The following is a 17,870-nucleotide window of genomic DNA, read 5'->3' on the forward strand; positions in this document are numbered from 1 at the left end:
GTCTATATTTCTTTTTTTTTTTTTTTTCCCCCCTCTGAGTGACACAAAGGACCACTCAGTGCAGTAGATTTACATAGTTAACAAATGCATAATAAGACAATGCAATAACACCTACTCTGAATTTCAAATAAGAAATAGATTTTTTTTTCTGCCAAGTTTATTTTTTCTTTCATTTTTCGGCCCCCTGTATCATGTGACACACATCAGCCAATCACAGACTAGTATATGTATACCCTGTGAGCTTGTGCACATGTTCAGTAAGATCTTATTCCCAAAAAGTGTGTGTGTGTATATATATATATATATATATAAAAAGATTGTGCAAAATTTGATAATGAAAGTGTCTTAAAACTGCTGCTTGAGTGTCCCTTTAACATTCTGTATTTGTGCGTTTGTAAGCTACTTTTATTATTCTACACCTTCATTCACTTCTATAAACATCTGCTGCTGGTTGTAGTGGGCATTAACCCCTTAATGACCGGACCATTTTTCAATTTTCTTACCCTTAATGACAATGGCTATTTTTACATTTCTGTAGTGTTTGTGTTTAGCTGTAATTTTCCTCTTACTCATTTACTGTACCCACACATATTATATACCGTTTTTCTCGCCATTAAATGGACTTTCTAAAGATACCATTATTTTCATCATAACTTATAATTTACTATAAAAAAAATTATAAAATATGAGGAAAAAAATGGAAAAAAAACACACTTTTTCTAACTTTGACCCCAAAAATCTGTTACACATCTACGACCACCAAAAAACACCCATGCTAAATAGTTTCTAAATTTTGTCCTGAGTTTAGAAATACCCAATGTTTACATGATCTTTGCTTTTTTTGCAAGTTATAGGGCAATAAATACAAGTGGCACTTTGCTATTTCCAAACCACTTTTTTTTCAAATTTAGCGCTAGTTACATTGGGACACTGATATCTGTCCGGAATCTCTGAATATCCCTTGACATGTATATATTTTTTTTTTTAGAAGACAACCCAAAGTATTGATTTATGCCCATTTTGGTATATTTCATGCCACCATTTCACTGCCAAATGCGAGCAAATAAAAAAAAATTGTTCACTTTTTCACAAATTTTGTCACAAACTTTAGGTTTCTCACTGAAATTATTTACAAACAGCTTGTGCAATTATGGCAGAAATGGTTGTAAATGCTTCTCTGGGATCCTCTTTGTTCAGAAATAGCAGACATATATGGCTTTGGCATTGCTTTTTGGTAATTAGAAGGCCACTAAATGCCGCTGTGCACCACACGTGTATTATGCCCAGCAGTGAAGGGGTTAATTAGGGATCTTGTAGAGACCTTGAAGGGTTAATTTTAGCTTTAGTGTAGTGTAGTAGACAACCCAAAGTATTGATCTAGGCCCATTTTGGTACATTTCATGCCACCATTTCACCGCCAAATGCGAGCAAATAAAAAAAAAAGTAAAATTTTTCACAATTTTAGGTTTCTCATTGAAATTATTTACAAACAGCTTGTGCAATTATGTCACAAATGGTTGTAAATGTTTCTATGGGATCTCCTTTGTTCAGAAATAGCAGACATATATGGCTTTGGCGTTGCTTTTTGGCAATTAGGAGGCCACTAAATGCTGCTGCGCACCACACTTGTATTATGCCCAGCAGTTAAGGGGTTAATTAGGTAGCTTGTAGAGAGCTTGCAGGGTTAATTTTAGCTTTAGTGTAGAGATCAGCCTCCCACCTGACACATCCCACCCCCTGATCCCTCCCAAACAGCTCTCTTCCCTCCCCCACCCCACAATTGTCCCTGCCATCTTAAGTACTGGCAGAAAGTCTGCCAGTACTAAAATTAAAGGTGTTTTTTTTTTTTTTTTTTTTGAAGTATTCATCTGTGATGGACCCCTGCCTTAGCCCCCAACCTCCCTGATCCCCCCCAAACAGCTCTCTAACCCTCCCAACCTACCTATATGCCACCATCTTGGGTACTGGCAGCTGTCTGCCAGTACCCAGTTTTCCCCCAAAAAGAAAGGTTGATTTTTTTTGTTTTTATTTTATTAAACAGCGGTTTTCTGTAGTGTAGCTGCCCCCCCACCTAACCCCATCCCCCTACCCGAGCAGATCCTATTATTTTTTTTTTTTTTTAAAAAACGTTTTTTGCCCCCCTCTCTCTTCTCATTAGTCATTGGTGGCAGTGGTTGCTGGGCACGCCCGCCCGCCCGCCCGCCCGCCCACAGGCCCCCCTCCGCACGCTCCCAGCATCCGACGTGCACAAAGCACTAGAAGGAACCGGATGCCAGGGAGCGATGGGCTGCCCACCCGCCTCCCTTGTAAGCGACCACCCATCCACCAACGGCACCATCGCTACCGGTGCAGAGAGGGCCACAGAGTGGCTCTCTCTGCATTGGATGCTTTTTAAAGGGTATTGCAGGATGCCTCAATATCGAGGCATCACTGCAATACCCTGAGAGCTGCTGGAAGCGATTGCGATCGCTTCCAGCACTCTCTTAGACAACTGACGTACCAGGTACGTCCATTGTCACTAACTGTCAGTTTTTGCAGGACGTACCTGGTACGTCAGTTGTCATTAAGGGGTTAAATAAATCTCTGGAAACAGAAAAAAAAAACCAACTCATATTTTTACCCTGGACTGACATATTATATATTTTTTTAAATCCGCAGCAGATTTGTTAAGATTTGGGATGTGTCTGTGTTTTTCCTATTATAACTTTTCAGTTTTTTTATTTAAGGTCAGTAATATGTGATATAAGTCATTTAAAGAGACAGTACAGGGGACAATTGTTACCTACGCATATAGATAGCTATACCAGATTGGCAGATTATAGCATTCATTTAGCGTTGAATGCCTGTGCTGGACAAGTCTGCCCCCCCCCCATTTTTAATATGTAGCCTCCAGTTCAGCCAACCAGAAGGTGACTTCCATCTCAATTTATTTTCTGTAGCGCTTGCTCCAGATGTTGCCCCACATACTCTTTTACGTTGTTTAGTTGGCATGATGGACGCTTTACATGCATGGGGTAACATGGCAGTCACCTTCTGATTGGTAGAACCTTCCGGCTGCAGATTACAAATGGGGGGGTGGAGCAGCAGCCACTGGGTGGAGGGAGGACCTATCCAGCAGGGATATTCAGAGCGGTTGCACACTTTGTGAATAACTGTATGTATTTAGAGAACAGACAGGTGGCTGCATGTGGGTATTGCTGGCTTCTTCTGTGGCTACCTACCCCTTCTAGTACATCCTTCAGTTGATCTCCCAAATCGCCTACGCTCTCTCTGCTTCTTGTTCACCTTCAAAAAAAACACTAAAGTCAAAGCTAAACTTTCATGATTCAGGTAAAGCGTCATTTTAAACAGATTTCCAATTTACTTTCATTATCAAAATAGTCACAGTCTTTCTACATAAATGCAATTGTGATTGGCTGATGAATGTCACATGATACATAATTTGTCAACAAAATAATCTACTCATTTAACACCTTCCTGCCATTAGGATGTTCCATGCCGTCTTAACTGAGCCGGGCTTTAGCGCCCTTAGGACGGCATGGACCGTCCTAGCCATTTGGCTGTCCTGAATCCATAGATGCTTCCTAAATGGGATCGCGGGCTGGAGGACGTGCCTAGCTTTATAGGCACTCCCACCTTACCTGATCCCATCATTGAAATCACGAGATTGCGTGATTTCAATTTTTACTTATTTGTTTACATTGGGCCTTTGTTCCACAGTAGACAAATAAGTCCCGTCGAGAAAGGGTTAAAATTCATGCAGTTGTTGATTTTATGTGATTATACTATTTTTAATGATCCTTTTATTTCACCATTTCCAGAGAAGTTTACAAGTAGCATATGCTGCCTTATAGCTTTTGTGTTGCCCTTTAAAATGTCTGAATCCTAGGTATGGCTTATCACCGGCTGACAAATTCCACAGGACAAAGAAATGTTTTATGATAAAAACAATATTCCTGTACTGAACACATTTTTAGTTTTTTAACTGATCCTGTGAGTCAAATATATATTTTTGTCGTTGTCGAAATAGGTGGCAAACACCTGATATGATAAGTTAATTCTATGTATAAAAAAAATAATTTTATTCAGAGTTGAATGAAACATACAGACTTAGATGAAATCACACTCGCCTTTGTGTACTGTAATTTATTTCAGTCTTATAGTGTCAAAGCAGTTACAGGTTACGTTCCTGTGTTTTTTTGGTAAAATATCTTTTTTCTGTATATACATAATGAAAGTGGCATATTCAGAACAGGAGAAATATGATAATTCTGATAATCTTTCTTTAAATTTACAGATGTAAATCGATTCTTCCAGATAAGTTGAAGTATGTTTGCAGCAAACATCAAAGCATTTAAAAACAATGATTTGTTATTCTACTTGATTATGTTTTATTAGACTATACATCTTTGATGTTTAAGAAAATTACAATATTTCAGTTGTATAGTAACATTTACTAGAAGTTTGGCTTTCTTATATCCCTTAACAGAGATCTGAAAATATATGTTCACTATATTGTCATTAGAAAATCAGAGGCATTAAATATTTTTTTTAAGTAGAAGTCTAGAAATCCTTATTTAAAGGGACAGTCTACACCAGAATTTTTATTGTTTTAAAAGATAGTTTATCTTTTTATTAACCATTTCCCAGTTTTGCATAACCAACACACTGTTATATTAAAGGGACATGCCACCCACATTTTTTCTGTTATGATTTAGAAAGAGAATGCAATTTTAAACATCTTTCTAATTTACTTATATTATCTAATTTGTTTTATTCTCTTGATATTCTTTGATGATAAGCATATCTAGATATGCTCACTAGCTGCTGATTGGTTGCTGCACATAGAAGCATTGTGTGATTGGCTTACCATGTGCATTGCTTTTTCTTCAACTAAGGATATTTAAAAAATGAAGCAAAATAAATAATGGAAGTAAATTGTAATGTTGTTTAAATTTCTATTCTCTATCTGAATCATGAAAGAAAGATTTTGGGTTTAGTGACCCTTTAATATACTTTTTACCTCTGTTATTACCTTGTATCTAAGCCGCTGATCACATGACTTATTTATTATCCATTGACTTGCATTTTAACCAATTAGTGCTGTGTCCTGCACAACTCCACGAGAGAGAGCACAATGTTATCTATATGGCCAACATGAACTAGCAGTCTCCTGTTATGAAAAGCAAATAAAAAAGCATGTGATAAGAGGCTGTCTGTAGTGGCTTAGAAACAGGCAGAAATATAGAGGTTTAAATGTTATAAAGTATATTAATATAACAATGTTTTTGTGCAAATCTGGGGAATTGGGTAGTAAAGGAGTTATCTATCTTTTAAAAAAATAACAATTCTGGTGTAGACTGTCCCTTTGAAGGGTTTATAGTTGATTTATTTATTTCTTAACTATGCTAGACACTTTAAAATGTTTGTGAGCTCTAGCGGTTTGTTTCATTACTAACCTTTGTGTGCACAATGTCATAAAATATGTCTGATTCCTAACCAAATACAGGCTCAATTATAGTATTGTATAGTACAATCCAAGTACCAGCACGCTGGCTTAGTTAAAAAAAAGTAAACTTCTGTATTAGGTCCACAAATTAAATTCAGACAATGTTTCTAGCAATCGGCTTAGTCATGTCAAAATGTAAACATTCCTGATTTAGATAGAACATGCAATTTTAAAATAAACTTACCAAATTACTTCTATAGTCTAATTTGATTTGTTCTCTTTATAAAAAGCATATCTAGGTGGGCTCAGGAGCAGCAATACAGTACTGGGAGCTAGCTGTCTATGTGCAACTTGCTGTTTATTAAAAGGACATAAAACCCCCAATCTTATATTCATGATTTAGATAGAATATACAATTTTAAGAGATTCCAATTTACTTCTATTATCAAATTAACTTAGTATTCTGTGTTGATGAGGATATAAGTAGGTAGTGTGCACGTGTGTGCAGTACTATATATCAGCAGTTTTGCAAAAACAAAGGATACCAAGAGAACGAAGCAAAATTGCATGTACAATAAGAATCCTAAAAGTAGAGTAGCACCCTCAAACCGATGTCAGCTACACAAATGTTTGTACACTAATGTACACACACCCATGCACTAATTTTGTAAACAGGTTTAAAGGGACATCAAACAAAAAAAAAATGATTTCATGATTCAGATGGAGAATACAATTTTAACCAACATTCCAATTTCCTTCTATTATTTAATTTGCTTCATTCTTCAAATATCCTTTGTTGAAGAAATAGAAATGCAAATGGTTGATCCAATCTGACATGAGGCATCTATGTGCAGCCACCAAATAGCAGCTACTGAGCCTATTTAGATATGCTTTAAAACAAAGGATATCAAGAGAAAAAAAAGCAAATTAGATAATAGAAGTACATTGGAATGTTTTTTTTTAAATTCTATGTTCTTTCTAAGTAATAAAAAAAATTGGGTTCCATGTCCTTTCAACTAATCTCATATAGATGCAGAATAACACACAGGTTAATGTACGTTACACAATAGGCAGACAACACATGCACACTTTTTTTTACTAGCACAGTAGCACACTAGCAAGCATTGAAATGATGCAGTGTAGCGCCACCTAGCGGGACGCTTTCATTCAGAACTTTGTTTCATGATTAACAACGTTGTTGACCTCTAGTGGTACAAACGTGGTACAACACGCCTGCCATTTGCAGTGCTGGCGGAACTGCAAGTGAGTGCGCGGCGGCTGCTGGGAGTGTTGCAGACCCGGGCACAGAAATGTCAGAGGCAGCGCTGGATGAGATCTCTGCCCTGTCTGCCATATACTGTGCGCAGGGCGAGTGTGAAGTGCTCTCCCATTCAGGTGAATACGGTACATCTAAAAATATCTGCTTTTCTTTACATTCATCTGTTTATCCCAAAGCAATCCTGAAATTAGATATAGATCGCGATTTGTCACAATAATGACCACACTAAGCTCCTATAAGCAGCTCACGTCTTGTAGCGCTGCTGTATTATAAAGCACCTTATGTTTGCTGGACACTGGACGGTATATTGTTCTTCTTAAATGGGAAATAAAGTGACTTCCAAATTAAATGTAAATGGTTCAGACGGATTTTAAGACACATTCACTCCAATTCTCAAATTGAATTAGTTCTTTTAGTATCCTTTGTTAAAAGGCAAACCTATGTAGGCTTATAAGCAGCAATGCACTAGGAGATAGCTGGGGATTGGTGGCAGCACATATATGCCTCTTGTGATTGGCTCACCCAGTGTATTCAGCTAGCTCCCAGTAATGCATTGTTGATTTGGAGCTGGCTAAACACCATTGTATACAAGCAATAGTGCTACCATATTAGAGCATTTATTTTACACTATTATGTCCCTTTAACCTGCTGTGCACAACAACTGCATTAGCAGGGTTACTACTATTCAATATGTTGTCCCCCCCCCCCCCCCCTCTATAGATTTCGGGTTGCATTGCTCTATATTGTTCTTGATGGTTTTTTATATTTGTTATATATTTGTTAAACTGCATAAAAAAGTTGAGCTTTCCCTCTGTGTTGTGGAAGCTAATACAAAGTGTAAGATACAACCATGCACACCCTTAGCATATGTGGGACCCGGGGTAAGCCAAATTTGTGGAGCCCCAGAGCCCAGCGTTCTTATTCCCCTCTCCATGTATGACCTACCCACTGCAGAGGCGTAACTAGAATTCCAGGTGCAAGAATCTAAAAAGGGCCCCTCCACCCCCTCCCCAAAAAAAGGGAATTTGATACATATTTTTTAAATTTTTTTTTTAACATTTAACACAGAAAAAAAATGTGAATCAGATTACATGTCTGAAAAAGGAGGTACCCTGTGCCCACAGTCTGTGAGATGGTCTGACCCCCTATTACATAGTTGCCAACATTTAAAAAAAAAATCCAGGGACACTTTGCAGCAGAGCAAGCAAGCGGGTTACTGGAGTATTGACGACCTACTGTTCAACTGCTCCGCCCACTCAGTTCTGCAATCAAAACACACCCATTTGAAAGTAATAGTATAATTTAGACTTATCTATAGTTTATTATACAGATTACAGCACCAAGCTCTTACACCTACCCAGTCTCTGGAACACATTCTGGGCATATGATTATTTTTACAACACAGCATCAAAATTAGAAAGACAAATAATATGTGAACCCATTCAATAATAATAACAATATTCCATTAGGAATGAATTATATTTAAATAATACACTAAATCTATTTATCATCTATCCATCTGTATATATATATGTATGTATGTATGTGTATAATATATATATTGTGCAAAAGAGATTTTCAGGGACATTTTCAGGGACAAAAAAAATCCTGGGACATACAACAAAATCCAGGGACTGTCCCTGGAAATCAGGGACTGTTGGCAACTATGCTATTACTGTTTATATAGTGGTACTGTATAGTGACACTGTTTAACCCACCAGTACTGTATATAGTGAGTCAGTGACACAGTCTGTAATCTGCCGGTGAGATGGCTGGCCTGACCCTACCCGCCCCACCACTTTATAAAGTGACCACAGTAGTCTGTGACATGGTCCAGCCCCCCCGTACTGTATATAGTGGTACTGTATAGTGACACTGTTTACCCCCTGCCCCCCTTGCTGTAGTAACAAGGTCTGTAATTTGCTGGTTCCACAAACATACACACACATATACATGTCACATACATATACATACACATATACATGTATAAATACACACACAGTCACATACATATACATACACACATACATGCATAAATACACATACAGTCACATACATATACATACACACATACATGTATAAATACACACACAGTCACATACATATACATACACACATGCATAAATACACACACAGTCACATACACACACACACATACATGTATAAATACACACACACATATGTATAAATACACACACAGCCATATACATACACATATACATGCATAAATACACACACAGTCACACACACACAGTCACATACATATACATACACACATACATGCATAAATACACACAGTCACATACACACACACACACATATGTATAAATACACACACAGTCACATACATATACATACACACATACATGCATAAATACACACAGTCACATACACACACACACATATGCATAAATACACACGCAGTCACATACACACACATATATGTATAAATAGACACACAGTCACACACGCACACATACATGCATAAATACACACACAGTCACATACACACACACATACATGTATAAATACACACAGTCACATACACACATACATGCATAGATACACACACAGTCACACACACACACACACACACACACACACACACACACATACATGTATAAATACACACACAGTCACATACACACACATACATGTATAAATACACACACAGTCACATACATACACACACTTGCATAAATACACACAAGTCACATACACACACACACACACACACAAATACATGTATAAATACACACACAGTCACATACACACACACACACATACATGCATAAATACACAGACAGTCACATACATATACATACACACATACATGCATAAATACACACATACACACACACACACACACAAATACATGTGTAAATACACACACAGTCACATACACACACACACATACATGCATAAATACACACACAGTCACATACACACATACATGCATAAATACACAGACAGTCACATACATATACATACACACATACACACACACATACATGCATAAATACACACACAGTCACATACATATATATACACACACACACACACATACATGCATAAATACACACACAGTCACATACACACATACACACACATATGCATAAATACACACACAGTCACATACACACACACACACACACACATACATGCATAAATACACACACAGTCACATACACACACACACACACACACATACATGCATAAATACACACACAGTCACATACACACATACACACACATATGCATAAATACACACACAGTCACATACACACACATATATGTATAAATACACACACAGTCACATACATATACATACACACACACACACACACACACACACATAAACACCAATGGGTAAAACAGAAACACTAACCCCTGTAGTCAGAGACACTAGTGAAGCATCATGTCACACTCACAGTGCAGGCAGTGGCAGGTCAAAGTTTTTTATTTAAAAAAAATAATACTTTTTTATTTTTTTGAAGCTGGGGGCCCAGTCGCAATTGCGTACTGTGCACCCCCTGTAGTTTTGCCCCTGGCCCACTGTATAGCCCACCCCTTTCCCAACATTCAGTGTTGTGTATATATAAAGAATAACAGTATATATTACATTACTCTCACCCATAGAAAGTGCTGGGCCCTCAAAGCTATGGGCCCTGGGCAGGTGCCCCTCTTGCCCTGCCCAAAGGGCAGGCCTGGGTACAGCTGTCAGAAAGTCAACAACATCACTGTTCTGTGAATGTGCACTGCTCCTGGCACCTGGAAGGGGTTAAACGTAGAAAAACAGCTTTTAGGAAAGCTGAGTAGTAACTTTGCGATTGTAGTTAATTGTCCCTTTCATGTGTTACCAATGACCTCTTATATCAGCTGTATAGTATTACATGTGGGAAATTGCTCCTTTTGGTTTATTTTGCTATTTAAAGTGAAGGTAAACTTGAGAGTACTCGCTCAAGTCATAGGATATAATTTAAAAAATGAGTGTGACTTTCATTCATGAAATCGCTCATTTATCCTGATCTTCTGAGATATTTACATTTTAATGCCGGAACGGTAAGCGCCGGTTCTCTTCCCGACATAGTCCTCAGTTGATTGACAGATTGTTCAGCCCCTTTGCACAAACGTCACGGCCCCCGGGGAAACAGCGATTTGTGGATTGCAGATGAGTCATCTGTCAATCAACTGAGGACTATGGCAGGCGGAGGAATGGCGCTTATCGTTTCGGCATTAAAATGTAAATATCTCAGAAGATCAGGGTAAATTTGCGATTTCATGAATGATAGTCACACTCATTTTTTAAATGATATCCTATGACTTGACCGAGTACACTCAAGTCTACCTTCACTTTAAATGTATAACTTTGCTTATTGAAATCGACACACATAATGAAAATTTCAGTACCTAAGTATTGGTTTTGTATAGAGAGATTCAATAAGTAGATATACTGTTCCTGCAGGGTAAGCTTATTTGAATGGGCACACTCTTGAAAACAATAGCGGTTTCAATGAACAATATAAGTTATTTGAAATACAAAAATAAAGTTAAAGGGATAGAAAGGTCTAAACTGAAATGTGCATTTCAATTTTCAATAGATACATTTCTGCTATATAATTCCATTAACCATAATTCTTATAGTAAAAGTTATTACTGTTTTTCAGGGGGCATACGCACATATTCTGAGAGAGCCCCTGCTCCAATATTCAAACACCACACTTTTTTTTAGAGAGTCAGCAGTGGCATGTATGACACAAATTAAAGGGCCACTAAAGTAAGTAAAGTAAGGCTAACCCCAATATATATATATATATATATATATATATATATATATATATATATATATATATATATATATATATATATATATATATATATATATATATATACTTCTCTAAATGGCTTAAACCGATAACTGCAAAACAATGCATTTTATAGTAACGTTATGACAGTGGTTAGCATTGTTGTCTGTTAACTAAAGCTCTGATTGGCTCTTCCAAATAAGGCAAAAAGTGGGTGGAGTTTTGCTATTGATAAAAAAATTGTGGTAAAAAAATATGTTAATTTGTTTTAAAAATGTTTAGACTTGGCTGAAATGTTGTTCTATAGCAACACAACAGAAATGTCTTGTAATTAAAAGGTGTTTACTGTCCCTTTAAAGAGAAACAGATTTTGCAGTATAGAGTCCCTTTAAAGGGACATGAAAGTCAAAATAATGCTTTCAATATTTAGACACAACCTGCAGTGCTTAGAGCTGTGCTCTGCAGGTCCTGAGTGCTACTTCTACCCTTTTATATATCCATCTAATGTCCCTTTAATATTCATAGAAAACATTGTACCATTAAAGGGTCAGTCTAGTCAAAAATAAACGTTCATGATTCAGATAAACAACCTTCCAATTTACTTTTATCATCAAATTTGCTTTGTTCTCTTGGTATTCTTGATAGGCTCATATGCTAATTTCTAAGCCCTTGAAGGCTGCCTCTTATCTCAGTGCATTTTTACCATAATTCACAGCTAGACAGTGCCAGTTCATGTTTGCCATACAGATAACACCGTGCTCAGTTCCGTGGATTTATTTATGAGTCAGCACTGATTGGCTAAAATGCAAGTCTGTCAAAAGAACTGTGATAAGGGAGCAGTCTGCAGAGGCTTAGATACAAAGTAATCACAGTGGTAAAAAGTATATTAATATAACTGTGTTGGTTATGCAAAACCGGGGAATGGGTAATAAAGGGATTATCTTTTTAAACAATAAAAGTTCTGGAGTATATTGACCCTTTAACTAGTTTGTTGAACTATTTGTCGCTTAGCTGGTTAAGTACTTTACGTTTACTATATCTCTTTAAATTCATATTTTGCAGTTCATTTTGTCCCACAAGATATTGTTAAAATATGTGACTGTTATTTGCTAGTTTAGTCATTTTTTTTTTATAGACTTCATATTGTTTCTCTGCATTCAAAATCAAAACCGCTGTGAATATGATCACTTTTTTTTAATATGTATATATTCCATTTGTGATAAACCCATTAAATTTAAAACCTCATCACAAGCTTTCTGAATATAAATAATGAGTTTTTGGGTCATTCATTCTGCATTCCATATTGTTTTTATAGCAATAACACAAAAGTATCTTTTTGATAAACTGATGTTTTTTGCAAATCTAAATTTTGGACACGCATGCAGTTTATGCTAATGCTGCGGAAATCCGCCTTACTGAATAAGCTCAGCAAATTTGCTGATAAAGCGACATTAAGAATAAAATGACATCTAACTTTTATGAGGTCTGACTTTATTAGCACAATAAATGTCAACTCAATGATAATTCACTTGTTTATTTCAAATGCCATCTCACAGCTTCCGCGTTAAAGCAGGACGTATGTACTAAAAATACAACTCATAATTAACCAATAGACTCTTAATCATACAACATAATCTGACTTACTGATGCAATTTTAAACCTTATGGAGATTTAGTTTCAGCGATGTATGGATTGATGTTTGAAGACATGAAAACTACTGGTGTTTTAAAGACTAAGGGCTAGAATACAAGTGGAGTGCTAAATTATCGGGCAAGGCAGCAAATGGGCAAATTTGCCCATTCGCATGCGAGCGATATTTAACCAGCCTTTACAAGTTGCTGGTTATTGCTACCTAACCGTGTGCTCGCAGTAGCAATTAGCACTCCGAAAATTAACCAGAGATTAGATCTCTGGTTAATTTTCAAAAAGTGCCCCAAATGCCCTCAAAATAGAGAACATTCTAGTTTTTTTATTAAAAAAAAGTAGCATTTTAAAAAATAAATAAAAAATAACTGCACTAGGCAGTTTTGGGGCTTTGAAGTTGGTGTGTGTTCCCAAAGAGACAGAATTATCAAGCCGTCAACTATGCTGCATTCGGCGGCACCAATACGCTCGCCTAACATCGCGGCCGCAGACCTGAATACGCTCTCCTTATTAATAAAAAAAAGCTGTCAAAAAGCCGTGCAACAAGTACGGGGCGATGAGCAGCGGACTGTTGTTAACTAACAGTCATCGATCTCGCTGCTATTCGACTTTTTCCCAACTTTATTTATATCCTGTCACTAAACACCGCCACTATACTAAAATGTTTAACCCCCTATCACGCCGCTCCTGGACCCCGCCGCAACTAAATAAAGTTATTAACCCCCATCCCGCTGCTCCCGGAGCCCACCGCAACTCTAATAAAGTTTTTAACCCCATATCCCTCCGCTCCTGGAGCCCTCTGCAACTCTAATAAAGTTATTAACCCCTATCCCTCCACTCCTGGAGTCCACCACAACTAAATAAAGTTATTAACCCCTATCCTGCTGCTCCCGGAGCCCACCACAACTCTAATAAAGTTATTAACCCCTATCCCTCCGCTCCCGGAGCCCACCACAGCTCTAATAAAGTTAATTACCCCTATCCCCCCGCTCCCGGACCCCTCCGCATCGAAATAAATGTATTAACCCCTAAACCCCTGGCCTCCCACATCGCCATAAACTAAATTAAGCTATTAACCCCTAAACCTAACAACCCGCTAACTTTACATTAAATATTAATTCATCCCTATCTTATAATAAATTTAAACTTTTTATTTTGGGGGGGCTTTTTTATTTTGATAGGGCTATTACATTAGGTGTAATTAGTTTAAATATTTGATAATTTTTTTTTTTTTTGTGAAACTTAGTGTTTTTTATTCTGTGTAACTTAGTTGTTATTTTTTTGTAACTTAGTAATTCTTTATAGTAGATGTAAATAACTTGAGTAGGGTTAGGTTTTTAAATATGTAATATAGTTAATTTTATTGGTAGTTTAATGTATTTTAGTATAATAGTAAGGGTAGGTTAATAGTTTAATATAGTTTAATGTAATTGTAGGATAATAGTGTAGATTAATTAGTAGTTTAATATAGTTTATTTTAATTCTAAAGGTAACTTTAAATTTATTTTAAGATAGGGATGAGTTAATATTTAATGAAAAGTTAGCGGGTTGTTAGGTTTAGGGGTTAATAGCTTAATCTAGTTTATGACGATGTGGGGGGCTGACGGTTTAGGGGTTAATAGGTTTAGTAAGTGGTAGTGATGTGGGAGGCCAGGGGTTTAGAGGTTAATACATTTATTTAGTTGCAGTGGGCTCCGGGAGCGAAGGGATAGGGGTTAATAACTTTATTAGAATTGAGGTGGGCTCCGGGAGTGGAGGGATAGGGGTTAATATATTTATTTAGTTGAGGTGGGCTCCGGGAGTGGAGGGATAGGGGTTAATATATTTATTTAGTTGCGGTGGGCTCCGGGAGTGGAGGGATAGGGGTTAATATATTTATTTAGTTGCAGTGGGGTCCAGGAGCGGCGGGATAGGGGTTAATACATTTATTTAGTTGCGGTGGGCTCCGGGAGCGGAGAGATAGGGGTTAATACATTTATTTAGTTGCGGTGGGCTCCGGGAGCGGAGAGATAGGGGTTAATACATTTATTTAGTTGCGGTGGGCTCCGGGAGCGGCGGAATAGGGGTTAATATATTTATTTAGTTGCGGTGGGCTCCCGGAGCGGCGGAATAGGGGTTAATACATTTATTTAGTTGCGGCGGGGTCCGGGAGCGGCGGAATAGGGGTTAATAACATTATGTAGGTGGCGGTGATGTCGGGGGCGGCAGATTAGGGGTGTTTAGACTCGGGGAACATGTTAGGGTGTTAGGTGTAAACGTAGTTTGTTTTCTACCATAGAAATCAATCGGATATCTGGCAGCATCGAACATGAGCTTTCGCTGCTTTCAGACTCCCATTGATTCCTAGGGCATCCGCGGCCTCCAGAGTGGCGGATTGAAAAGCAGGTACGCTGGGCCGGAATAGGGGCGAGCGTACCGGTTAGAAATTTGATAAAGTTGTCAGATAGCGCCGAATTTGTATTCAGAACATCTGTAATGACGTAAGCATCGATCTGTGTCGGATTATCAGATAGATCGTAGAGTTTTAAACAACTTTCCAAGCTACTTCTTTGATCACATTTGCTTCATTCCCTTGATATCCTTTGTTGAAGTAGCAGTAATGCACTACTAGGAGCTAGAGGCATATATGTGCAGCCACCTATCAGCAGCTTCTAAGCCTACCTAAGTTTAGGCTTATTGGTTTCTGCGTATTTTGTGCGACTGGCTCAATTATTCGTTTGGTTATATTTTAAAAATACAAGTTTTATGGGACACTTTTGTAATTATTGCATCTCCTTCTCCCCCATACAAAAAATTCAGTATACGCCCCTTAGCGTTTAGTCTCTATCGGAGAGACTTTCCTAAGAGCGCTCTTGGGAAAGTCTCTCTGATAGAGAAATTAAACGCGTACGAAATTGTGTCCAACATCAGCCTCCGTAGGTCATACACAGCTGACCACTTGTTACTAACGGCGGCATTTGTGATTGACGATCAGCGGGTCAGAAAGTCGAGCAAACTGAAGAGCTGCATATTAGGAGATTGAGTCGTACGCTTTTAAGACCGCACATCTTGTAAGTGCATTTCATTTATTCGTATTGTCACACTTTTATATGAGTTGCAGTTGCGCTCTGTTTGTTTTTGTTTTTAGTTTTTACACTTTATCTGAATAATCTGAAATACGGAGCTTCATAGACTGTGGATAAAAGATTGTCCCTGTCTCAGGGGGACATCATTGGATTCCACACTCAAATCACATTTAGGAACTTTTGCAAATGGGAAGATCGAGTAATTGTTTACACTAAACGAGACAGTTTGTGGTGAAAAGAAGCCCTGGAATTGTGCTACACATCTTATGACGGTTTTGCTTTATATTTCAGCAATTTAGTTTTATTTTCAATTTGTGTATTTATTTGTTGCAATCTATAGCAAGAATTTAGTGTATAATCTGTATCGTTGTGCCAATCTCATAATTTGTTTCTTGCTCATAGAGTTATAAGTATTTTGAGAAAAGCTCACTACATTTTGCAAAAAAACCTATGAGATCTGTTGTGCAAAAATCTTTACAGAATTACGCTAGGATTTGAGAGACAATTTCATATACGCCCATGGAATGCCTATGTTTAGCCCATTTGACGAAGAAACAGCAAATACGCTTTGTATTTTGTACTTATAATAGTGATGCACCGAAATAGAAATTCTGGACCGAAATCGAACCCGAAAATCCAAGATGCACATGGCCGAAAACCTAAAAAGTATCTTTTTCAAATTATTTTAAAATATATATATATATATATATTTTTTTTTTGCATAATTAGACTAATGAATCAATCTGAATTGAAAAACTGCAAGACAATAAAATAACCACACTTTTATTGAAAGTAACACACAAAAATTGGACAAAAAAATATCTTAAAGGGACAGTATACACTCATTTTCATATAACTGCATGTAATAGACACTACTATAAAGAATAAGATGCACAGATACTGATATAAAAATCCAGTATAAAACTGTTTATAAACTTACTTAGAAGCTGTCAGTTTGGCTCTGTTGAAAAGGCAGCTGGAAAGCCCACTGCAAGTGACAAATAAGACACTCCCCCCTCCCCCTTCTTTTGAATATGAAAAGACCCTTTACACAAACAGGAGCAAGCTGGAGTAGGTAGCTGACAGTATTCACATAAAACTTTGGGGCTTGGTTAGGAGTCTGAAAATCAGAGCAATGTTATTTAAAAATAAGCAAAACTATACATTTATTTAAAAAAAAAAACTTTATGGGCTTTATAAATAGATCATCTACAAAACATTTATGCAAAGAAAAAATGAGTGTATAATGTCCCTTTAAAACAATATGCTACACAATAATTATAGCAAGAAAATTTTCAGCCAAAATGTTGGTGCATCCCTACTTAAAAAACAATATTAAATATCAATATATGTACTGTATTATTCTGTATTTAGTTCCGTGTAACAGAATCAGATTTAACAGTTTTTTTTTTTTACCAATTATCCAAATAAAGTCCTAGAAAACTATTATTATATTCAAAACAGTAAGTCAAGTAATGAACTCAAACAGCATCTCTAGGCTAGCATCAAATTTGAAATATGCTACACAATAATTTTACTGAAAATAACAGGCAAAAAACCCCAAAAAATTAAATAACCGGAAATGTCATTTTTGGCCGAAACGTTTTTGTGGCCGAAATTTCGGTGCA

The 17,870-nt window shown here is 37.1% G+C and overlaps 1 protein-coding gene across 1 annotated transcript in view; it reads left to right on the plus strand.

The window, feature by feature from the left end:
* Nucleotides 1-6,707: 6,707 nt before the first annotated feature.
* Nucleotides 6,708-17,870, plus strand: part of RWDD3 (RWD domain containing 3) — a 66,105-nt gene continuing 54,942 nt past the window's right edge. The window contains exon 1 of the mRNA XM_053694053.1: nt 6,708-6,844. Within this exon, the coding sequence (XP_053550028.1) occupies nt 6,760-6,844 (85 nt within the window). The 5' untranslated portion in view covers nt 6,708-6,759. The remainder of the gene's footprint in view (nt 6,845-17,870) is intronic.

Source organism: Bombina bombina, chromosome 10 (assembly GCF_027579735.1).
Source record: "Bombina bombina isolate aBomBom1 chromosome 10, aBomBom1.pri, whole genome shotgun sequence".
NCBI lineage: Eukaryota > Metazoa > Chordata > Amphibia > Anura > Bombinatoridae > Bombina > Bombina bombina.